Genomic DNA, 25034 nt, shown 5'->3' with positions numbered 1-25034 from the left:
CAGTGCTGGGACTCCATCACGACCATTGTCACCCGCTAACCCCTCACACACACTCCCTCACACACTAATTCCCTCACACATTCGCCACTCGGGTCGCCGCTATCCACAGCGAGCGAGGAGGCAGTCATCTTCCACATCAGGCAAAGGGATGACGACTGGTTGAGTTGCGATCGAAACGTCGTGATTTGTTTTATTTTATTTTATTTCTAACTATGTGACTTTACCGAAAGAACCGAATTGTATTAATTATGTCATTTTATATTTTGGTCTGGGTGAGTTAGGGAAGAGGTGGGGCCTCACCATCATCCCCACCAAAACGAAGCACCTGCCTGGGTATACTGTACCATCGGGCACTCCACCCCCACAACTTTCAATCGGTGATGGGGCAGTTGTGGAGAGAGTGGAGAGTTTCCCATATCTGGGCAGTGTGCTTATGACTGGCTCCGGTTTAACAGCAGAAGTCTCACTCTGAATCAGTCAAGCAGCATTATCTTTTGATCGTTTGCGTAACGCTGTGTGGAAGTTACCTGGTCTGTTGCTCCGCACGAAGCTTCGGGTCTTTTCGGCCACAGTCATTTGCTGCCTTCTCTATGCTTGCAAAACGTTGACCCCCTAATGGAACATCTTCGCCGGTTAGATACATTTAGGCTGGCCTGCCTACGATCAATCCTGGGTTTAACCAGGCTAGATTGTGTGAGGAGCTCACAAATCCTCGAAAGATCTGGACAAAGTCCCATCGGTGAGCTCCTCCGGCAGGCAAGGATGCGTTGGCTGGGTCACGTAGCCCGCATGCTCAATCACCGCATGCCCAAACAGCTTTTGTTTGGCCAGTTCGAGGGGGCTTAACGGGCGCGGCACGGGCTTGAGAAGAGATGGAGTGATGTGGTACAGGGGGACGTGGAGCTGAGTGGACTTGCCGATGACTGGTACCAGCGGTGTCAAGATCGGCCTCTGTGGAGGAGGTTCGTGAAGGACACTACTGGACAGTTAGAGGAAGTTGCCCTCCAACAACAACGAAGGGCGGAGGAGCGACGCTCACAACAATGAGCAGAGCACTGGGTTGCTAAAGCACAGCAAGTTGGCACAGTAGGGGGCACAGGTGGTGCATCAGCCAGTCATCTCAGTCAGTCGACCCGTGGCACCTGGGTCTGCCCCAAGACCTCCTGCCAGCGGGTGTTTGACACTTCACGTGGCCTCAAGGTGCACATAGCCTGGCACAAGCGTCGTGGTTATGTCACCACCACTTAGCGGCGAATGGCGGTTGTTGTTGTGTCTATTCAGCCTTCACAGACTGTTGGGGAAAGGGCTGTTCGTAGCAAGTAGCAGAGGCTGTGAAGGCTGGCACACTCGCGCACTAAGGGGTGGGTGGCCAGCACCAAAACAAAAAAATACACGAAGACACATACACACAGACACAAAGACACAATACCAAAGACACGAAGACAAAGGCATACACACCAAACCCACTAACTAGAATAAAATTATCCCCCGTGCAGCCTTACAAAACTGTAGGGGCAAGTGCTGTTTGCTAGTAACACCTATGAAGGCCGGCACTGTGGCACACGAGTGTGACCAGCACCACGCCCGACCCACCGTTGACTTCCCAGTGGCGATGTTTGCACACCGCAGCAGATACTCGTTTGAGGCTTAGTCTACCGAGGGGAGACCCAGGACCGATTCTAATAATCGTCACTGGCGTTGGTGAACCGGTCATGGGCCTCTCCTAGGTCGACTCAGCCTCAAATGATTTTCTGGTACGATGTGTAAACATAACAGTCTGTTAAGGCTACACGGGGGATCTGTGTCTTTGAGTGCGTGAGTCTGTGCGTTGTGCACGTTTCTCTACGCTGCTCACACTACGTGCTCTCAGGACGCACGACTCAGATCCAGAATCCTCACTGAGTTACCATCAACACCACCCACCCACAGTGCGGGGTAGAGCGGTTGACTAAACGGGTGGTGGATGGAGTGCAACAGCTCCATGGAGTCGGCGTGGTAAAATGACAGCAGCCCCGCCTCCCAGTGCAGGTGACACCCGACTCTCCGGTGAGGATCCCTCACAGGCACTGAGGTCACTACATCACCATGACGCACTGACCAGCTGTTGTTATTTTTGCATAAAACCCAGGATGAGTCGTTCTGTCCCAGGCTGCACTCTTCACTACTCCCTTTCCGTGCGATCGTCCCGTACGCGGCTCCAACCTCACAGCCCCGTGCCGCACCCCCCACGTCCACCTCCCAGTAGTGCTGACCCGACGAGAAGCTCTCAGAGCACAGGGCCTGTGCATAGACATCAAACTGGTGTGGGTGATCGGGGCGACCCTGGGAGACAGCGGTCCGCATCACCGTCCTGAGATCCGAAGAAATCTGGAGGTTCTTGTAGGCCGAGTTTGGGTCCAGAGTCGGTGAGCGTCCGTCTGCAGTAACGATAATCACAGTAGCCGTGTAGTAACAACAGCACAACAATAACAACAGCTAACACGCACGTACATTACAATAGAGCAATTCATAATGAGCATTATTGTACAACGTAATGCGAAGCTATCGGTGTGATGACATGTAACGGCACTTTGTCAATCCACTGCTGGATGAGGGACTCCCTACACCGTGCGGGTAGCGGGGGATATTTGACCATACCACTCCACGCCGGTCACCGCACGTTGGCGATGGCAGGCGGCGCAGCTAGCAAGAGCACAGAAGTACAGTACAGCGGTGCGTTTGTCTGCCCTGCCATCTCCTGCCCCGCCACGTAGCCCCGCAGCCTGTAGCACCTGATACGCATGGTGGTGGCCGCCCGTGCGAGCCCTACCCAGGCCCAGCCCCTGCGGGGCTTTGCGAGGTGTGAGGAGGTGGGGCGCACTTTCGGCGCTCTGTGCGGTAGGGCTGAACGATTTGGGGAGGATCTCTAATTGAGATATTGTGATTTGATTTGCGATTGCATTTTTTCAAGTCGAGCTTCAGTTCAATATTCACTGTGTAATAGATTTAAAACATGTGATGGAGCATTACCACATGATGCCATCAAAATATGAACTGCTCTATATATTCTAATGCAAGTGTAATGCGGGCGTAAATCGGCAGGTCGGATGTGACGATCCGAGAGGGAGGAGTCAGGGTCACGTGGGGGAGAAGTTATAGCGGGGAGACAGGAAGCCATCTGGGGCAGTCGGGGGAGTGCAGAGTGGAGACCACGTTGGGTGGTCGCCGTGCCTCAGCCTGGTGGCTGAGGGGCTCATGACGGCGCCAGCCAGCGGGGTGGAAGAGAGAGTTGGGGATGGGGACAGAGAGTGGCGAGATCGCCACAGAGGCCACGCAGGGCTGAGGTTGGAGAGTGGCGAGATCGCCACAGAGGCCACGCAGGGCTGAGGTTGGGGAGTGGCGAGATCGCCACACACGGTAAGACTCGGCACCGCCAGCCAGCGGTGACCGAGCGCGGAGGAACGGGGAGCAGCGGTGGGGCTGCTGTGAGAGCAGCCGGAGGGCTGCACCAGGGACCTGCAGCGGAGCTGCAGGAGCGCGGAAGGCTACGGGAGCGAAGGCAGCTGTGGAGCTGCCAAGCGGAGAGTCTCTGGAAGAGAGCCGTGTGGGACAAGAATACGAACCCGAATAAAGGACACGGAGACAGACACAGTGGTCGAGTCGTTTATTACACAAGGATGAGAACTTAAAAGATATGATTTGCTCCCAACATGTATTTATTACTATGTTTTAATTGAAATAGAACGCTCAAACATAGAACAATTGTTAAGTTAAATAAATAAAGTAATATTAATCAAAAATCGAACAATTCCAATAACAATGTAATAGGACTTTTCAAATCGCAAAAATCGCAGCCTTTGGGTTTTGCTAATCGCATTGTTTCAAATTGCGATTTCGATTTGAAATCAATTACCGTATTTTCCCGCATAAAACCCGCGGAGTTTCCCACTTTTTACCAACAAAACAAGACCCTGCGGGGTATATGGAGGTACGGGCTCTCCCAAAAATATTTTACACGTGTGACATATCATAACTCGTTAAATGTTTTCATGGTAGGACTATCCACTATGCAACACTTAGCTTAGACTAAAGCACTGCTGAATAAACCACTCACACTAATATTCTTAGGTTTTTTCGGTAAAGTCACGTAGGTAAAAAATTTAAATTTAAATTAATAAAAGTAAAATAAAAATAAAAAATAAAAATGACGACGTTTCGGAGGCAACACAAGCTTCCGTCTTCAGGTGGAACCGTCACAGCCCGACAGCTGTATCAAGTAAATGAGAGATTACAAGAGATACCACTCCGTATATATAATGGTTGAGGGGGGGGGAAGGGCCAGGAACGGCTCACTTTTCATTATTATGGTAAGGTGCGGCTTGAGACTACGAATAGACTACATAACAAATGACTGAGCCTTTATTATGGAGAGGTGCGGTTTGTGACTACGCCTAGCCTACATAACAAAATGCTGCAAATGAGACAGAGCCTCTGCACATGTTATCACGTTTTAAATTATACGAATTGTTTGTACAATGAAACGACAATGTTTGAAATGGGCACACTTTGTTTACCGTGATACTCTCAGTTGCTGTAGGGGGTGTGAAAGTTTCAGCTGAGGCGATGGATTGCACAATGGGAAGGGCCTTAACAAGCGTCTACCATACGCAGAATCATAATTGCTGAGTCCTTTAGGCCGCTGCTATTGGCTGAGCACTACCGGTATACAGACGCGACCATGAGCTTTGTTTCAAACTTCCAATGGCTTTGTTGCCAGGAGGCAATGGCGTTACCGTAGTGCGGCTATTGTCTGCGCAGACCGCAATCTACCAGTTCTAAAACTGTACAGGGGTTACTACCGGTCCAGTAGCTGTAATATGATGAGGTCAAATGCTGGTAAGTCTAACAGTACGCTTACTTACTTATCTACCAGTTATGTGCTACTTATGTATTGGATATTTACTTTTGTTACTTATTTACTGTTGTAAGTTCACTTGTTTCCGGTTTGTTTGTTTTCTTTGTGCACGATATGATTTTAATGTTAACAATTGATAGTGGAATGTATTAAATACTGTAAACTTTGGTATTAATATTATGGAATTAAGCTGCGGTAACGACGTTAAAGATATGAATGCATGCGGGCTATATGCGGGAAAATACGGTGATCGTTCAGCCCTACTGTGCGGTAGCGCCCGTGGGTGGCAGTGGATCGCAACAGCAGCGTGGATATCAACACCGCCACGGCGTCTCTGTGTGTGTACAACAAACACAAACATCTCCCATGTGTCACCTTTCACAGACTGTAGGAGCAAGTGCTTTTGGTGAGCACCTGTGGAGGCCGGCATGACCGGTTGAGATGATCCACCGATGTGTAATGATGCACACTCGTGAGTATGTGTGTGATAGTGAAGTGATGTAAACTCGTGTGTGTGTGTGATAGTGTAGTGATGTAAACTCGTGTGTGTGTGTGATAGTGTAGTGATGTACACTCGTGGGTGTGTGTGATAGTGTGGTGATGTACACTCGTGTGTGTGATAGTGTAGTGATGTAAACTCGTGTGTGTCTGATAGTGTAGTGGTGTACACTTGTGTGTGTGTGTGATATTGTAGTGATTTACACTAGTGTGTGTGTGTGATAGTGTCGTGATGTACACTCGTGTGTGTGTGTGTGATAGTGTAGTTAGGTACACTCGTGTGTGATACTATTTTGGGCTCGCCTTCCCATCAACCGGAGGCGAGGAGTGGTGGTCGTGGTTACTTATTCCCCCACCGAAGACGAACATCCATGGAGGCATGCAGGCAAGGCCGATCGTTCAGATGCCTTCTATGACCTGCTGTGACAGGTGCTGGCTAAAGTGGCCCCTCGGGATAGAGTCATCTTGTTGGGTGACTTCAATGCCCGAGTTGGTCATGATGCTGGCACCTGGTCTGGAGTGATTGGAAGGCATGGGCCAGATCAGCTCAATAACAACGATAGGAGGATGTTAGATTTTTGTGCAGCCCATGGGCTTGTAATTACCAACACGCTGTTCTGGCATCGGTGCATCCACACAACATCATGGATGCATGCCAGGTCCAAGCAAAAACATCTGCTGGACTACATAGTGACGGACCAGCGGATGCGAGCCCATGTCCTTGACACCGTGGAGCTGTTATGCCCTCTGACCATCGACTTGTCATCTGTAAGATGCGCCTGCCATTCTTCCACTGCGGTGGTGGATGTACACCCAGCACCCCATTCCAACCTAAGGGGGCCTGGTCTCAGCTGATGAAAGTTACAAGCGAGAATTTCATCATCGCTTGTGGCTGGGGTTGGCATCGTCCCCCAATCCTGATGTCGAGGGTAAATGGGCGAGTTTTAGGACTGTGATTCATGCAGCTGAAATGGCTGCTTTGGGTACGCGGTCCAGACCTCCCAGGAGACCCTGGCTGACAGAGGAGGTGTTCAGGATTGTTGAGAAAAAGCGAAAGGCCCACTCTAATCGTCTACAGCATCCCACGTCAGAGAATGAGGAGGCTTACCGCCGCCTTCGTTCGGAAGTTCGGAAAGCCGTGAGGCGCTGCAAGGATGGGTGGTGGTCGCGGGTTGTTGAGCAGATGGAGTCTCCCTCAGTGGCCCGCGATCACAAATCCCTATTTAACTCCATCAAAAAAGTAGCCTGCAGTGCCACACCTATTGCCATCATTAGGGGGAAAAACGGTGATACAATCTCTGATCCCCAGTAACAGGTCTGCAGATTTACTGAGCATTTCTGTAAGGTCCTGGGGGACAGAAAATCCCACAGCCAGGAAAACAACGTGGCGCAAATTGGGGATGACCCTGCTGAGACTGCGGTGCCTCAAATATTGGAAGAAGTCACCCCTGTGAGTGGCTGGTTGAGGTGCCATCTGTTGAGGAAGTACTGAAGGCGATCCAGAGTCTGAGATCAGGAAAGGCACCGGGCAGAGATGATCTCCCAAGCGAAATGCTGAGGGAGGGTTGCGTTTGTGCATAGACTGCCCTACATGACATCATAACAACAGTCTGGGCCACTGGACGGGTTCCGCAGGTTTGTAAGGATGCCCTGGTGGTCCCCTCTTTAAGAAGGGGGACCGCACAAACTGTAACAACTACAGGGGCATCTCACTCCTCAGTGTGCCGGGAAAGATCCTGGCAAGGCTTATTTAACATCGCCTTGCTAGGCAAGCTGAGGAGAGGCTTGCGGAGCCCTAATTCGGTTTCAGAAAAGGGCAGTCCTGGACAGATGCCATATTTTCTGTCCGTCTGCTACAGCAGAGGTGTAGGGAATTCCAACAAGACCTATATTTCTGCTTTATTGACCTAGTCAAAGCCTATGATACCATCAGTAGGCCTGGGCTCTGTGTTGTTCTTCGTGCTTTCGGAGTCCCTGACCCTCTGCTCACGATCATTAAGGACCTTCATGTTGGTGAGCGGGCCCGGATAAAACTACTTTGGGGTGTGACAGGGATGTCCTCTGGCTCCCATATTATTTGACATCTATTTTGACCACGTAGTTCATGAATCCTTCAATAGATGTACCGGAGGAATTTCCATTTGGTACATATATAATGGGAGGCTGATCGATGCCCGGATGTGGTCAAGGGATGGCTCCCTATTGGTCAACCACGTTATGTATGCTGATGATTTGGTAATTGCTGCTCATTTAGAGGAGGAGTTGGAGATGCTGCTGCTGAAACTGGAGTGTGTTACTAAGCGGTGGGGCCTTACCATCAGCCCCACCAAAACTAAACACCTGCCTGTCTATTCTGTTTCATCGGACACTCCACCCCCACAACTCCCAATCGGTGATGGATGCAGTTGTGGAGAGAGTGGAGAGTGTCCCATACCTGGGCAGTGTGCTCATGACCGGCTCTGGTTTAACAGCAAAGGTCTGACTCCACATCAGTTGAGTGGCAATATATTTGCATCGGTTGCATAACGCTTTGTGGAAGCTACCTGGTCTGTCGCTCCGCATGAATCTTCAAGTCTTCTCGGCCATTCCCTCTTTTTTCTACGCTTGCGAAACGTGGACCCCCCTAATTGAACATCTTCGCCGGTTAGAAACATTTAGGCTGGCCTGCCTACGCTTCATCCTGGGTTTAACCAGGCTGGATTGTGTGAGGAGCTCACAAATCCTTGAAAGATCTGGGCAAAGTCCCACCGGTGAGCTCCTCTGGCAGGCAAGGCTGCGTTGGCTTGGCCATGTAGCTCACATGCCCAGCCACCGCATGCCTAAACACATTTTGTTCGAGACAGCTTTCTCGGGTGTGGACCAATCAACTTCAAAGACAGTGCATATCATTACCATTATCAGAGTTGTTTTTTTTTGTTTGCATTTTGACTGCTTGTGTTGCGGTTATTGCAAACATGATGCCTTGTATAAAGGTGTCAGTTTTTGTACCAGTTTAAAGGGTAAAAACCTACTACTATATTTTGCCACTGGTAAAGGAGGTCTCATAGTGTAAAGGTTGACCAAGGTTATGAATGACTCTGGCTGTGAGCCTCAACATTTAACTGGGGAACCTAAGGATTTTAAAAGTGCCTTAGTTTAACTATCTGAGCATCAGGCTGTTGACTTGAAGCCTACGAATCTTAAAAGTGTCTTCGTCTGGATTATGATCCTTGGATATTAACAATCAACAATTCAATTCCAATAATTACCTTGATCTCGTTCTAAAAGCCATAGGCTTTATCATTGAACCGTACGAATCCCGCAGGCTGCCAGTGTTTCCGCTTTGCTGATGTTTGCAAGACGTACTAGGTACTTATTAAGGCTGAGTCGACCTAGGAAAGGTCCAGATTTGGTTCTGAACTGATGCAAGCCATGGCCTGTTGGTGCCCATGTTTGCATCTCAGTGCACAAACCATCCCATCTTCACTGAACATCCGTATTCGCTCTCGCTCATCCATACACATTAGCATGGTTGGCTTCTTAGGGTGTGAAAGAGGTTCAACATTTATCCATACAGACACTATGACAAGGAAAAAGATACCCACGTATATTCTTAACAAACTTTTTGGGTAAGTGCTGTAATCAAGCACATATGAACGCCGGCATGGCACACGAGGGGGTTGGTGTCTAGCACCACGCCTGGCCGCCTTTGTCTCCCCAGTGGTGATGTTTACTACACACCCCACCAGGTACTCATTTGATGCTGCGTCGACCTAGGGAAGGCCCAGGACGGGTTCAGATAATGCATCACTGGTGTTTTCTGTGAGTGAGAATCGAACTCGGGTAGCCGAATTCATAGCGGATCATGCTAACCACTACACTTCCGCTCTGCAACATGTACGAGCACAATAATACGCGCAATAATACACACGCACACGTGACAATGTTCGTGGCACTCACACATGAACGCCAGCTGGTTTCTTATCGAGGCGATGTCTTCTTCCTTGGGAGATGGAGGTGGAGTTCCCTTCTGAACGTCTCTCCTGTGAGACCAGAACCAGCAGTGACTCACACAGCACGTGTCTTACACAGCACCAACACACACAGCACCATCACAGTATCATCATCACAGCATCATTCACAGCATCAGACACCTACGTCCTCTCATTTCCACTGAAATTGCCAACACATTGGCATGTTGCATAGTTGGGTCTCGCCTCGACTATTGCAACTCCGTCCTAGTCCGGACTTCCACTGGCAACCTAAAAAAACTTCAAAGACTACAAAACAACCTGGCACGCGTCGTCATTGGCCGCAGTCATCCCCGTCTTAACTCACTTGCCTGTCTCCGTGCCCTCAACTGGCTGCCCATTGCCAGCAGGGTCATATACAAGAATGCCTGCCTCTGCCACCATGCATTCACAGCTGCCTGCCCGCCGTACCTTTTTTCATTATTGAAGACTTGCAGCTCAGCACACGGCAGATGCCTGCGCAGCACGACTCACGACCTCCTCTTGATACCAAGATCCAGGATGGTCATGTCTATGTGCCGCTTCTCGGTGGCAGCCCCAAAAGTCTGGAACGCTATCACTGTGCACATTCGCAGCACCACCTCAATCGTCTCCTTCTAGAGACACTTAAAAACTCACCTCTACAACCGCGCTTTCGAGTGACTCTGAGCTTGGCTCCGTGCCTCTGAGTTGCGGCCGTTACGTACGCAAGTTTGTGCGCGTTATAAATTGCACTATTATTATTATCACGCCATCACAGAGCAAGTGCCTTACACAGCATGATCACATACAGTATAATCGATAACAGCATCATCACACACAGCAGCATCTACTCACACACACATCACACACAAGGCGTCACCCCGTGTGTTAATCTGTGCAAGTTCATTAGTTCATACCGGTTTGTCCATTTCAGGTGAACCTGCAGGAGTCAGACACAGGACAGGGGACGCGAATCAGTTCACCTCCAGCCACGTTAACCACACGGTGATTGGTAGACACGATGATCTGGGCTGCGCTCAGCCATTCGCGTATTACAGTGTTGTTGGTTGTAAACAAGGAAAAGCCGTGGACTCGTTTGGACTCGAAGGTTCTAATCAGCAAACTGTGGCCTCTAAAACCGTGACCACATGGTACCCGATGTCACGGGCAGGAGGCGTCCATGGCACTCGACATCGAATCGCAGTGATTGTGACCCAACATTCAAAATAATGATCAATCTCTGGGTTGGTTTCACATTACTGAGACTCATCAGCAGCCAGTGCTAAAATATAAATGCCTCTAACTTTACTGATATTAAAGGTGCTTCTGTTTTCAGTTTTAATAAATGTTGGTCTATATTTGGTTACATGAATAATCAAAATTTAGCCTCAAGTAGCCTCAATCTGTGGTAAATTACAGGACCATGCTGTTACAGTTTTTAATGCCAACATCTGCATACATTACCAACCATTTATTAACTCGTGGGATGTGTGTGTTAATCGTTTATTTATTCTTTGCAAATTCAGCCATAATTTTATATTTTGATGAGAATATACAAATCCACGTTGGTGAACTTGATTCTACGTTTTCTTAGGTTTTTTCGGTAAAGTCACGTAGGTGAAACATCTAAATTAATGAAAATAAAATAAAATACACGACGTTTCGGAGGCAACACAAGTCTCCGTCATCAGGTGGGACCGTCACAGCCAGATTAGCTGCATCAAGTGAGGCAATGATTCAAGATGTAATCCCTTAAAAGCGAGTTGAGGGGGGAGGGAGAGGGAGGGGGGAGCTCATCAGACTATGGTAGCCAATGAATCGAACGTATCGGGAGGGAGGGGGAGCGAGGCCAAAAGGGTGGGCGACGGACGTGGAAGCGCTTGTGCGCAAGCGGCCAACTACTGCACACGCCAACACAATGGACAGAGAGGGGGGAGGGGAGGTCTGATACACATGATAGACAAAAGAACGAAAATGATGATGGGTACAAACTTAGGGGGAGCTCATCAGACTATGGTAGCCAATGAGTGGAACGTATCGGGAGGGAGGGGGGGGCGAGGCCAAAAGGGTGGGCGACGGACGTGGAAGCGCTTGTGCGCAAGCGGCCAACTACTACACACGCCAACACAATGGACAGAGAGGGGGAGGGGAGGTCTGATACACATTATAGACAAAAGAACGAAAATGATGATGGGTACAAACTTAGGGGGAGCTCATCAGACTATGGTAGCCAATGAATGGAACGTATCGGGAGGGAGGGGGGCGAGGCCAAAAGGGTGGGCGACGGACGTGGAAGCGCTTGTGCGCAAGCGGCCAGCTACTGCACACGCCAACACAATGGACAGAGAGGGGGAGGGGAGGTCTGATACACATGATAGACAAAAGAACGAAAATGCCCATGTTTATACCAATGCTGGCTGAACAATGAAGAGAGTACTGTTAAAAAATAACTGGGGATGTTAACACTCGGTAAAGTAAAGTAAAATAGTGCCTGTCAGATAAGATGGTCCAAAAAATTGTAATTAAGTCTTTTTTGCGTGGTTGATAACATCTTTCCAATGATTACTAAGTTTGTACCCATCATCACGGTTGAAATTATGTCTGTGTTTGTATATTTGTATGGCTTCGTGTACAAACCTTTGATGGTAGCCGGGAGGTTTGCAGAGAACCTTGGTCTCGGAAAAGACAATTTCATGAGAACCCACCGAGTTGTAGCAATGATCGGCAACGGCAGAAGAATCAGTTCTGCCGTGTTTCAGATCTAACTTGTGCTCGCGGACACGATCAGAAACACGAAGCCATACAAATATACAAACACAGACATAATTTCAACCGTGATGATGGGTTCAAACTTAGTAATCATTGGAAAGATGTTATCAACCACGCAAAAAAGACTTAATTACAATTTTTTGGACCATCTTATCTGACAGGCACTATTTTACTTTACTTTACCGAGTGTTAACATCCCCAGTTCTTTTTAACAGTACTCTCTTCATTGTTCAGCCAGCATTGGTATAAACATGGGCATTTTCGTTCTTTTGTCTATCATTTGTATCAGACCTCCCCTCCCCCTCTCTGTCCATTGTGTTGGCGTGTGCAGTAGCTGGCCGCTTGCGCACAAGCGCTTCCACGTCCGTCGCCCACCCTTTTGGCCTCGCCCCCCCTCCCTCCCGATACGTTCCATTCATTGGCTACCATAGTCTGATGAGCTCCCCCTAAGTTTGTACCCATCATAATTTTCGTTATTTTGTCTATCATGTGTATCAGACCTCCCCTCCCCCTCTCTGTCCATTGTGTTGGCGTGTGTAGTAGTTGGCCGCTTGCGCACAAGCGCTTCCACGTCCGTCGCCCACCCTTTTGGCCTCGCCCCCCCCTCCCTCCCGATACGTTCCACTCATTGGCTACCATAGTCTGATGAGCTCCCCCTAAGTTTGTACCCATCATCATTTTCGTTCTTTTGTCTATCATGTGTATCAGACCTCCCCTCCCCCCTCTCTGTCCATTGTGTTGGCGTGTGCAGTAGTTGGCCGCTTGCGCACAAGCGCTTCCACGTCCGTCGCCCACCCTTTTGGCCTCGCTCCCCCTCCCTCCCGATACGTTCCATTCATTGGCTACCATAGTCTGATGAGCTCCCCCCTCCCTCTCCCTCCCCCCTCAACTCGCTTTTAAGGGATTACATCTTGAATCATTGCCTCACTTGATGCAGCTAATCTGGCTGTGACGGTCCCACCTGATGACGGAGACTTGTGTTGCCTCCGAAACGTCGTGTATTTTATTTTATTTTCATTAATTTAGATGTTTCACCTACGTGACTTTACCGAAAAAACCTAAGAAGATGATTCCTTGCAGTCACGAAAGCTTCAAATCTAGAATTGATTCTACGTTTAATTTCAAAACGCATGGGCTATAGGTTGTGTTGAAGGTACAAATGTTATTATCCTGTGCTTTGTGATACATCGCATGTGGCACATTTATAAATGCACAGGCAGTCCTCGATTTATGAACACCGGCACTTATGAAACAGCTTCCTTGAATTTTTTTTTTTTTACATTGACTTAAAACGCAAACTCACACTTGCAAACTAAACCGTGGAACTATTTTTTCAGCAGAGCGATCCTCCGCGAGATGTAATGAGTCAGCTACACGCTCGGAGTGAGTGTTGTTCATGTGTGGGCGCCCGTGGGCAAACATGTCGAGCAGTATTATCTTTACATCGGTTTCGTAACACCGTGTGGAAGCTACCTGTCACTCCACACAAAGCTTCAGGTCTTCTTGGCCACAGTCATGCCCCCCTTCTCTACACTTGCGAAATGTGGATCCCCCTAATGGAACATCTTCGCTGGTTAGAAACATTTAGGCTGGCCTGCCTACAATCCATCCTGGGTTTAACCAGGCTGGATTGTGTGAGGAGCTCACAAATCCTTGAAAGATCTGGACAAAGTCGCATCGGTGAGCTCCTCTGGCAGGCAAGGCTGGGTCATGTAGACCATATGCCCAGCGACCGCACGCCTAAACAGCTTCTGTTTGGCTGGATAGAGGGGGCTAAACGGGCGCGGCACGAGCTAGAGAAGAGATGGAGTGATGTGGTACAAGAGGATGTGGAGCTGAGTGGACTTGCTGATGACTGGTACCAGTGGTGTTAATATTGGCCTCTGTGGAAGAGGCTCATGAAGGATGCTACTGGGCAGTTGGAGGCAGTGGCCCTCCAAAAACAATGGAAAACAAAGAACCGACGCTCGCAACAACGAACGGAGCGCCGGGTGGCTAATGCCCAGCAAGTTGGCACAGTAGGGGGCACAGGTGGTGCATTGGCCAGTCATCTCAGTTTGTTGACCCGTGGCACCTGAAATTGCCTCGTGACCCCCTGCCGGTGGACGTTCAACACATTTCACGTGACCTCAACGTGGACATAGCCTGGCACAAGCGCCGTAGTGATGTTACAGCCACTTAGTGGTGAATGGCGGTTGTTGTTATTGTGTGGGGAGTGGTAGCGCGCTGCACTATCAACCCATGGGCGCTGGGCCTCTCCTACGTCGACTCGGTGTTTAAACATCGCCACTGGGTAGTCAATAGTGGTCAATGGTGGCCGGGCGTGGTGCTCCCCACTCACTCCCTCGTGTGCAGTACCGGCCTTCACAGTTTCCTCCTCTTCAACAGTCTGTTCAGGCTATATGGCACATTGTTGTCATTGGAGTGTGTTTGTGTGTGTACGTCTCTGTGTGTGCACGCATGCCCCGTGTGTGTGTCTTTGTTGTGTCTATCATTGTGTATTTGTCTTGTGTGTGAGTGTGCGCGTGACCCGTGTGTGTGTGTGTGATCAATTGTATTGACTCATTGCGCCCCTTCCAACAAGTAAGACAGGATCAGGACTCAAGGTAAGTGAAAATAAAACCGATTTTTTTTCCAATTTATGTAACTTTATTTTACGTGTTATATACTATACAATGATTTTACAGTATTACATGATAATGTACAAAATTTATTCTTATTTACTAGTTTAACAGTGCAGTACTGTATTTCATAACACCGACTATATCGGCATTTAAATAGAGTACATTGTTGTGTTCTGACTTACGAACGGGGCTGATGAACGAGTTGTGTTGGTAAGTCGAGGACTGTCCAAAATGAACACGTGAACTGGGGCACTCGCCCTGGTTCCGCAAGCGCTGTACCTGCAGAAACGTGAGCGAGTCCTTCTCCTCCTGCAGAGCGTGCAGGCGCGTGGCTGCTGCCTGCAGCTCGCTGATCTCGCGCTCGTAATGAGCGATGTTCTCCTCGATCTGGGACAGCAGCTCGCTCCCGTTCATGTCCACGCGGTCCAGAGTCGCCCTCTCGTCCTCATCCAGCGTCGCCCTCATGCGGGTGAACTCCCCTGAGATGCAAGCCTTGGTCTGGGCCATGGAATCCTGCAAGGGGTGTGCGATGGATGTTATCAATTCGTATTCCATGCTTTAAGACCAAAGTCACATTATTTTACCGTTACTCCAAACTTTTTTCCCCTGCCCTTCTTATCTGTGGACTCACATCACATTGAACAGGTCGATAGCTTTAAGTATCTAGGTGCTATCTTGCCCTTAACATTGATCATATCGCCAGTAAGATAAAAAAACATGAACGAAATCTTCTATATAAATAAACACATCGTCTCACCTGGGCTCCATCTTCATGTAGTCCAAGCCGCCATCCTCCCCATCTTTGACTCCTGTGACATCATCGACTGCCTAGCCTCTTGTTCCATTATACCACCTGGCTGCCCGCTTTGACCTTGATGCCTCCATATCAACACATTATGCCAACCTCTGTGTTACCTCCAATTTGTCCCCTCTGGATACGTTTAGAGACCACCAATGGGCTGTCTTCATCCTAATATTCCTTTTAAACAAATCCGCCAACTATGTAAGGACCTCCTAACTCCGGAAATTCCCAGTCGCAACCTGTTCTCTCTAAAATTACCACATGTTAAAACTAGGTTTGACGACGCGTCCTTCCATGCTGCTGATACTACTCCACGTTACTGGAGTGTCCTTGCCTCTCGGCCTAGGCTGGGCTGCCTCCCCAGCCTCCAACACGATTAGAGAGCTGCGTGATGAGTGAGATATGAACCAGTGCTTGACTCTACCTTCACCAACCTGCACTGACCCGCGTAATTAAGTATGGCCAACTAGCCTCAATGATCAACACGATGTTGCGGAACCTTCGTCCAGAAGAGAATTAGTGAAGATCTGTAAATTATAAACAAAAACAGATAATCACACGATTCACCTTCTTCATAGATTGTCTCTGCAAATCACCAATAAAAGTATTTTGTACACAATCTATTGGCCCCACGGCCTTTTGGGACTGCATTATTTTAGCAGTACAGGCAGACCTCGCTAAATGCTCAATATGCTTCCTGAAGTGAGCGCTTATCGAATCAGCGCTTAAAGGAGTCATTATACCATTGTATATACAGTATGGGGATGCATTCTTGTCAGCATTATTTCTTTCGGATGACCAATATATGAAGGCTTCATTGGGGTATCGGTAAAAGCACCAATAATACAGATGGTAAACATTATTTCATGAATAAAAATAAGAATTAAATATAATAACCTTATGACATACTGTGCATAATACTGTACTCCTGCTACCATAGCAGCAGTGGGAGACGAGGGTGGAGGAGCTTCTGCTCTCCCAGTCTGGGGTCATTCTCAGAGAAGAGCTCCAGGACCTCCGTTATCTTAGCGGTGACCTCAGTCTACATTTTTGTCGTGAGGTTTCTTTTAGATGGAGCCTAGGACTCTATCCTGGTCGAGTGAGTTCTCACCTCGCTAACATTTTATGAAACTAAATCGATTGTTTTAAAAATGAAATATAAATCGTGATAATCAAATCACGGGGGGTGAAGTCTGGTTGGCTCAGCTTGCGTCGCTCTCAATGGCTGAGTGAATGATTGAGGGTGGGTACGTTTCTTTGGCCAGCATTGCTGCGTGTTCACACTCGTAAGGGCTTTATACGATACTAGCTGTACCCGGTGAAACATTCACTGATCTAGCAAATCTTAATGAAACATTCACGCATTTTTTTACTCATATTTTTGAACAAAGATTTATCTAAAGACGCAATTGTCAATTTCTGTTTTTTTTCCGCACTAGATGAATTAATCACACGATACAACTCTTGATCGAGCAAGATATAATTGTCCTTGACTAAAAACAGACTTAGGTAAGTATAGGCATTTATTATCAAACGTTTGACCTTGTGACTTATTGATTGTCATTGAAAATGCCAATCGTATGGGGAATTGTGAGCATGTGAAACTGAATGGTAAACTTGTGTCTAATGGAACGAATGGGATTCTTGGAATAAGTACCCTGTCGGAGGTTGCTCCACCGATATTTTTTGCATAGATTATGTTAAATTGTATTTGAGTAAGAGTAAGTTTTATACCATTATGTAGTCCTCACAATGCCATTATTTTTCTAAGGAGCATGATAACAGCTCCTACTTTAAGTTCTAGTTCATGAGGAGGCATTTCGTTTGGAGTAAGACCTTAACAATTCTTCCGGGAATGCAAGTTGATCAGCAGTATCATCACTCACATAAGTATCCATGCTCTTGAAAACCACTTCAGATCCATTGTTAAGATCAAGCGAGTCTCCGTTTGTAACATTGTATTGCGCTTCATTTAAAATCCTCCTGGCTGTAACTGCTTCAGACATAGGCTGTTATGCTGTTCATCGATGGACTCCGGTATTTGAGAAAAGCTCGTAGAGTGAATGTGAAGTCTCGATCGCAAGCTGCACTGGTCAAAGGCATCAAGTTATATATATGATGAAACGCTCTCGTATGTCATATATTTGGTTAGAATATAAATCCAAGCGGTTGATAGCAACTAGGCTCAGACCCATTTCCTTGCAGAAATATTAAAAGTATACGCAATTGCATAATTACCGTTTGCCTTATATGCACGACACCAAGACTCACCAATGAATCTTGATTTGAAGCTTTCGTGACTGCAGGAATCCATACTCTTTGGTTCTTTTGGTAAAGTCACGTAGGTAGAAAAATAAAAATAAGCAAAAAATAATATATCACGATGTTTCGATCGCAACACAAGCCATTGTCCTCAGGCGGAAAAAACAAATCCAGCAGTAGAACTGCTGAACCAGCGAGAGAGCTGTTACAACAAGAGGTTATTTATGTGGCGATGGGCCAGCAAGCGGGGTCTGAGCTGGAAAATAATTTAATCCCTGGACGCAAGCACGTCAGTTGTGTTAATGGGGGGAGATTAGGGAAAGAGAGATGAGGGAGAGAGATTAGCATAAAATGAACTTCCGCCGCCATGTAACATTATCGTCGCATTTGCGCACCACAGCAGTGTTAATTGGAGATTAGCACTATGTTGATGGGAGAGATTACGCAGGGAGATTAGGGGGATTAGCAAGTTAATGTCATGTCTATGTGTACCACAAGCTGCGGCACTGCCAACTGCACTGTGAGGCAAGCGCGGCCACACAAGCGAATCAAGATTGAACCGCCTCGACGGGGAGGGTTTCCACACATCTGTTAGAGCTTTTAACAGACTGCGAGACAAGAAGGCTCACCTGATCGAGTCGCTAACCTTTCTCAAGTGATGCCGCGATAACAAGGTAATACCGATCACATTTACACTCACATCTGCTGCTGTCACTTCTCCTAAAGCTAAACGGATCTTTTTCCAAGCTAGCCTCTCGCTAATCTCAGAGAGAATAAGACTGCTCCATTTGAACTTGATTATTTAGACAAATGTCTCTTACAATCACACTCAGCATTAACAGACAAAATGTCCACATCTGATTGGGACCATGTAGATAACATGACTGTTTCTTCTGCCGTGACAATGTCAACCAAATGTGAAGTTAACCTGATTGCTAAATTATTCAACATCCTGTCAATAAAGAAGCCAGATCCACACATTAAAAAGTTAGATGTTAACAAGATTGGCATCAATCAGAGTAACAGTCCAATTTCAGATAGCCTAAAATCGGTACTAGCTAGAGGGTTAAACTTTGCAGTCACCCCCAAACACATCCCAGTGGATGATATCATTGCCCAGGTTGACGTAGCCCTCAAAGGTTTAGGTCACATCCCAGCAGACGTGGCAAGATCTGAAATCGCCACCATCCTCAAAAACGCTAAGAAACCCATTAGTAACATCAGAAGGAACGAGCACTCTGAACTCGCTCAATTGAAAAATAGAGTTGCTATTGTCATCCTTTCAGCCGACAAGGGCAATGCCATGGTCATCATGGATAAAACCACAAACAACAACAAAATCCAGGACCTGCTTAATGCTGACAGTTATACTAAAATCAACAAAGATCCTACCAACCGCCTGGCTACATAAACCAACAATATCATCACTAATTTGACTTCTCTAATCGATACAAACCAGCAAGCTCTCTCTCTAAAACCTTCGGCTGCTAGACCACCCAGAATTTATGGTCTTCCAAAAATCCATAAAGAAGGTACTTCTATCGTTTCTATCATCAACTCACCTACCTACAAACTGGCCTGATTTCTGTCAAAGACCCTGCTTTCATTCACGGGAAAAACCACCTCAGCAGTACTTAATTCAACTCACTTGGTTTCTCTAATCAAGGACATTTCACTGTCTCCAGATGAATTGCTTGTCAGCTTCGATGTAGTCTCTCTGTTCACCAAGGTACCTGTACCTGACACCATAGCAATCAATGAAGACTTGGTCCAACAGGGACTGAATCCTGATGTTCCAACTTTGGTGAGGCACTGCCTTACCAACACTTACTTCATCTGAAATGGTACATTCTACAAACAAAATGAAGGTACCCCTATGGGTTCTCCCTTATCACCAGTGGTAGCGAATGTTTTCATGGAGAAATTTCAAACAGATGCCATCCTGACATCCACCCTACATCCTTCCCTGTGGAAGAGATACGTAGATGACACTTTCGTCATCTGGCCACATGGCCAGCCAGCAAATAACCAGTTTTTCAACCACATCAATTCCATACACCCATCCATTAAATTCACCATGGAAGTGGAAAATGATGGCAAGCTACCATTCCTGGATGTTTTGATCGAGAATAGGCCTGATTGCTCGTTGGGACATTCCGTCTACAGGAAAGCAACCCACACGGATTCCTATCTAAAGCCTGACTCCCACCACCATCAGGCCCAGAAGAACTCCCTCATCAAAACACTACACCATAGGGCCCGCTGCATCGCCGACCAACGCCACCTAGCCAGTGAACTGGAGCACGTACACCAAGCCCTCAAGATGAATAGATACTCAGACCACACAATCCGCAAAGCTGTATCCCCAACCATGGGGAGACACTTATCTGAGGACCCAATGAAAACCATCACCTTGCCATACATAGCAGGTGTTAACAAAAATATTTCCAAAATATTAAACAAACACAAGATCCAAGTCTGATTCTATACAGTACACAAAATCCGTGATTTGATCCCATCTGGGAAGGATGTCCTTCCTGACATGCAATACCCTGGTGTCTACAAACTAAGTTGTGTCTGCGGCAGCAGTTACATTGGGGAAACGAAACGAAATGTTTTAAACCATGTTCGCAAACACAAGGCAGATTTGCAACACGGCAGAACCAATACCTCTGTAGTGGCTGACCATTGTTATAACGCAGTGGGCTCGCACGATATTGTTATTTCCGAGACCAAGGTACTCTGCAAACCTTCGGCCGACCTTCAAAGATTTATCCATGAAGCCATCTAGATATATAAAAACTGTGACAATTAAAACCGAGAAGATGGGTATAAGTTGAGCAATCATTGGAAGGACATTATTAACCAAGCAAAATCGTAACTTGCTGTGGTGCTTACATTCTTCCATACCGTTTGGCTGTCATCTCCGACCCTCTGAGTTGCATTGTCCTGTTGGGTGCCTCTGCATTGGTGGGCTGGGGTCTCGGCTAGCGTGGCCACCTCTGCTCCCTTGGCCTCGGTGTGTCGATGGTTATGGCTGTGTGATGGGCTTTGTGTCTCACTGGCGCGGCCACCATTGCGGTGGTTCGCTTGGGTGGACGCACTTGCCTCACAGCGCAGTTGGCAGCGCCGCAGCTTGTGTTACACATAGACGTGACATTAACTTGCTAATCCCCCTAATCTCCCTGCCTAATCTCTCCCATCAACATAGTGCTAATCTCCCATTAACACTGCTGTGGTGCATATATGCGACGATAATCTTACGCGGCGACGGAAGTTCATTTCATGCTAATCTCTCTCCCTAAACTCTCTCTCCCTTATCTCCCCCATTAACACAACTGACATGCATGCGTCCGGGGATGAAGTCCTTTCCAGCTCAGACCCCGCTTGCTGGCCCATCGCCATGTAAATAACCTCTTGTTGTAACGGCTCTCTCGGTGATTCAGCAGTTCCACTGCTGGATTATATTTTTTTCCGCCTGAGGACGACCGCTTGTGTTGCGATCGAAACGTAATGATATATTATTTTTTATTTTATTTTATTTTTTTACCTACGTGACTTTACCGAAAGAACCAAAGAGTATTCAGCAGTTTAACACGTAGGCTTTCGCGACCAATATTATTAATAATCAACGTTTTTGTGTTAGATCGCATTATTTATAAATGTGTCGTAACCCTCCACCACCCGACATGGCCAATCAGCAAAAAAAGACGCTCATACATCGGGCTAAAACAGTGTCAGATGGTGAAAGTCTAGTGAGGGAGATTAAACATGTTAAAGAAGCACTAATACAGAATGGCTACAATAATGCTCAAATTAACAAAGCACTAAATGCCAAATCACGATCGCAAAGCAACACTGCTGAAAGCAATCAGATTGTTAAAACAATTAAAATACCATATATCTCAGGAGTAACTGACAAATTAGCCCGTGTTTTGCAAAAGCAAAACATTACAGTAAGATTTGGTACAGTACACAAAATTAAAAAACTAGTAACTTGCACTAAAGACGAATTACCTAAATTATCAACAGAAGGTGTATATCGGATTAATTGTTTATGTGGCAGATGCTATATTGGACAGACGGGGCATAACATTAGTATACGACTAAAAGAACATCAGAGAAACATTAAACTATCTCAAACACAACTGTCGGCAGTGGCAGAACATGCTTGCCAACAGGGACACTCAATTAATTTTGATAATATTGAAGTGTTGTGTAAAACTAGTTACTACTGGCAAAGACTAATTAGAGAATCCATTGAAATTGAGAGAAACAGAAATAACTTTCACCGCTCAGACAGCTACAGGCTTAGTGCGGCCGGAAGCGTATTATTAAATAATACATATTACAATTCCTTATATGGGAAACAAACACTATTTAACTGATTACTAACATAGCATATAATTCCAATAACACACATTACAACTGATTACTAATCTACAACTAACATCGTAACAATTGCCTGATTACTAACCTAGTATATAATTACAATAACACCCCCCTCCGCCTCAAATTGTTGCACCTGATGAGTTAAATTATGACGTCACACTGCTGCTGCTCTATTTAAGACCGGGAGCAAGAGCAGAGCCTCACCATTCTGGCGAATTGCCCGATGAGGAGGGCCACGGCTGCGGCTGGTTTGTATCTACTGTGTCTCTGCTGGTGTCGTGTCTAGTCTCGGCTCCCTGGCTGCCTGGCCAGTGGCAGCCTCGCAGGCCCGCGGGGCCATGGCGACCAAGCGATCCGGGGTGGTGAGCCAAGAGGCGGAGGATGGTGCGATGAGACGGCCTGGAGGAGGGAGACCCGCAGAGGAGAGGGACGAGGCGCGAGCGTCGACCTCGAGGCGAGCGGAGGAGGACGCCTGGTGGCAGCGGGCGAGGAAGGGAGAGGAGCCGACGAGGAGTGGGATGGTGTCGGCCAGCCCAGGAGAGGAGGCGGAGGAAGCACCGAGCTCGGCGGGCCTGCAGGCGCAAGGTGCCCAAAGCGACGCTGTCCAGGCAAGTCCTGGACCTGTGGGGGCAGGGCGACCCCAGGAGCGCGCAGGGCGGTGGCGCGGAGGTTCGGCAGGGAACTTCACCCCGCTACACGCTAAGAGGCATAACTGCGTGCGGGTGTCCTTTAAGGAGGACGTGCCAGAGGAGGTCACGATCGACAGACCGAGGTTCGTGCGGTCAGTGATGGTCGAAACTCTGAAGGTGGATCCGGCAGATCTGTTTTGCTTGATAGCCTTGCCAGGTGGCAGGGCTTTTGACGTGACCTTTAAGACAAGCAACTTACTGCAGCGTTTTATGACTTTGTTCGAGGAGAAGGCGGGGGAACGGCCACTGTCACTGCTGAAGCTCCAACTGCTCTCTGAGCTCGATACAAAAGTGGTCACCATATTTTTGTACAACGAAGCTCTGCCAGACCACGACGTCGAGGTGTGGCTGAGGCAGCACTGCCTGGTGCTTTCGGACAGTAAGCGGGTCCAAGACTCTTTAGGGATCTGGACGGGCGCCAGGCAATGGCGAGTGAGGTTGGGAACGGCAGAAGGGGCTCTGCAACACATCCCGAGCGCCCTGAACATTGGTGGCAATAGGGGCTACGTGGTGTATGCGGGGCAGCCGAAGCTCTGCAGGCGATGTGGGGGGAGTGGCCATCTGGCTGCAGCGTGCGAGGCACGGATATGTTACCGATGCAAGGCACGGGACCACGTTGTGGCAGAATGCTGCGCCCCGGCATTGTGCAACCTATGTGGGAATAAAGACCACCTGTACAGGGACTGCCCGCTGTCATACGCAAATAAGGTCCGCGCACATAGGAGCAGGGTGTCGGATGGAGAAGGGGAGGTGGCCGAGGACGGGCTGAAGCCAACGCAGCCCGGCGGGAAGATGGAGGACGGGGGTGGAGAGGTGGGCAGGCAGGGTACGCCACTGCAGGACGAGAGGGAGGAGGGGGAGATGACATCGGAGGAAGACGCGGATCCCACGGGGCGGCAGGTGGAGCACCCTGGGGACAAGGACGAGGAGCCCGTGGGAAAACCCCCCGACCCAACGGTGGTTGACTGGGCGGAGGCGGTGGAGGCGGGGGAAGACGGAGAGGAGCAGCAGAGGGAGAGCACCAGGAGGGAGAAATTCAAGAGGGTGGTGAAAAGGAAGCAGAAAGCGCCGCGTGGCCCAGCGAGGTCGACCCGCAAACGGGACCTGGAGGCAACAGACTCCTCGATAGACGCGAGGTTGTCGGAAGATGGTGCTGTGGCGGCTAAGACCAACCAGGGAAGAGGGCTGCCCAAGGAGCCTAGGAGAGGGGAACAATTGCAGGGATTGGCTGACACAAACCTGTATGAACTATTGGACGACGGGTCTGGGTAGGGAGAGACAATTCTGGGTATGGACCTTACCGTAGCATCAGTAAACGTGAGGGGAATGTGGGGCAGGGCTAGGAGGGGGGCCATTCTACATTATCTACGGTCCCTGAAAAAGGACGTTTACTTTTTACAGGAGTGCCACTTGCCATACTCCCTTGGTCGAGAGGATCTGGCTAGGGACTGGGAGGGACACTGCTTCTGGTCCGGAAGCAATGTTAATAGGTGCTCAGGAGTGGTTATCCTCCTAGGTAGAAAGAACATAGAGGTGCAGGAGGCCCGAGAAGTGGTCCCGGGACGACTCCACTATGTCGATGTTGCATATGGTGGGGCGGCGGTCCGGCTGATCAATGTGTACGCCCCCACAGGCTCTCCGGAACGTGTGGAGTTGCTAGAGAACGTGGCAGCCTTGCTGCTAACACGAAGACACATCGTCATGGGGGGTGATTTTAATTGCCCTCTAACCCTGGCGGACACGCGGCCAGTCGCCGGATGTCGAAAGTTGGACCCCTCCTCTAGGAGGCTGGGGGCTTTGGTTGGAGATTTTGATTTGATTGACGCTTACCGGTCGTTACACCCAAAGCGACCAGGGTTCACGTGGTCGAGTTGTTTGGGAACCGCACACTCGAGGATTGATTTCCTCTTTGTCTCTGCCAAGGTTAAAGTGGAGAGAGTGGAAAACGAACCTTTCTCTTTTTCTGACCATAAGATGATAGCGGGGGGGCTCAGAATCCCAGATGGGCTGAGGTTGGGAAGGGGAATCTGGCGCATGAACTCGGGACTGCTGGAGGACAAAAAGGTGGTGGAGGAATTTGTCAGGCAGTACGAGGAATGGAGGAGCCTGCGGTGCTGCTTTGGCACGATAGCT

General features: G+C 48.3%; 1 protein-coding gene across 1 annotated transcript in view; it reads right to left on the bottom strand.

The window, feature by feature from the left end:
* Positions 1-1866: 1866 nt before the first annotated feature.
* Positions 1867-25034, bottom strand: part of LOC144947557 (tripartite motif-containing protein 14-like) — a 39108-nt gene continuing 15940 nt past the window's right edge. Inside the window, exons 3-6 of the mRNA XM_078876777.1 lie at positions 15036-15269; positions 10281-10303; positions 9332-9414; positions 1867-2417 (exon numbers count right to left, since the gene is read on the bottom strand). Of these exons, the coding sequence (XP_078732903.1) occupies positions 1867-2417; positions 9332-9414; positions 10281-10303; positions 15036-15269 (891 nt within the window). The remainder of the gene's footprint in view (positions 2418-9331; positions 9415-10280; positions 10304-15035; positions 15270-25034) is intronic.

Source organism: Lampetra fluviatilis, chromosome 45 (genome assembly GCF_964198595.1).
Source record: "Lampetra fluviatilis chromosome 45, kcLamFluv1.1, whole genome shotgun sequence".
NCBI classification, from domain to species: domain Eukaryota; kingdom Metazoa; phylum Chordata; class Hyperoartia; order Petromyzontiformes; family Petromyzontidae; genus Lampetra; species Lampetra fluviatilis.
The sequence above is the reverse complement of the archived record's forward strand: the minus strand, read 5'-3'. Positions and strand labels throughout refer to the sequence as shown.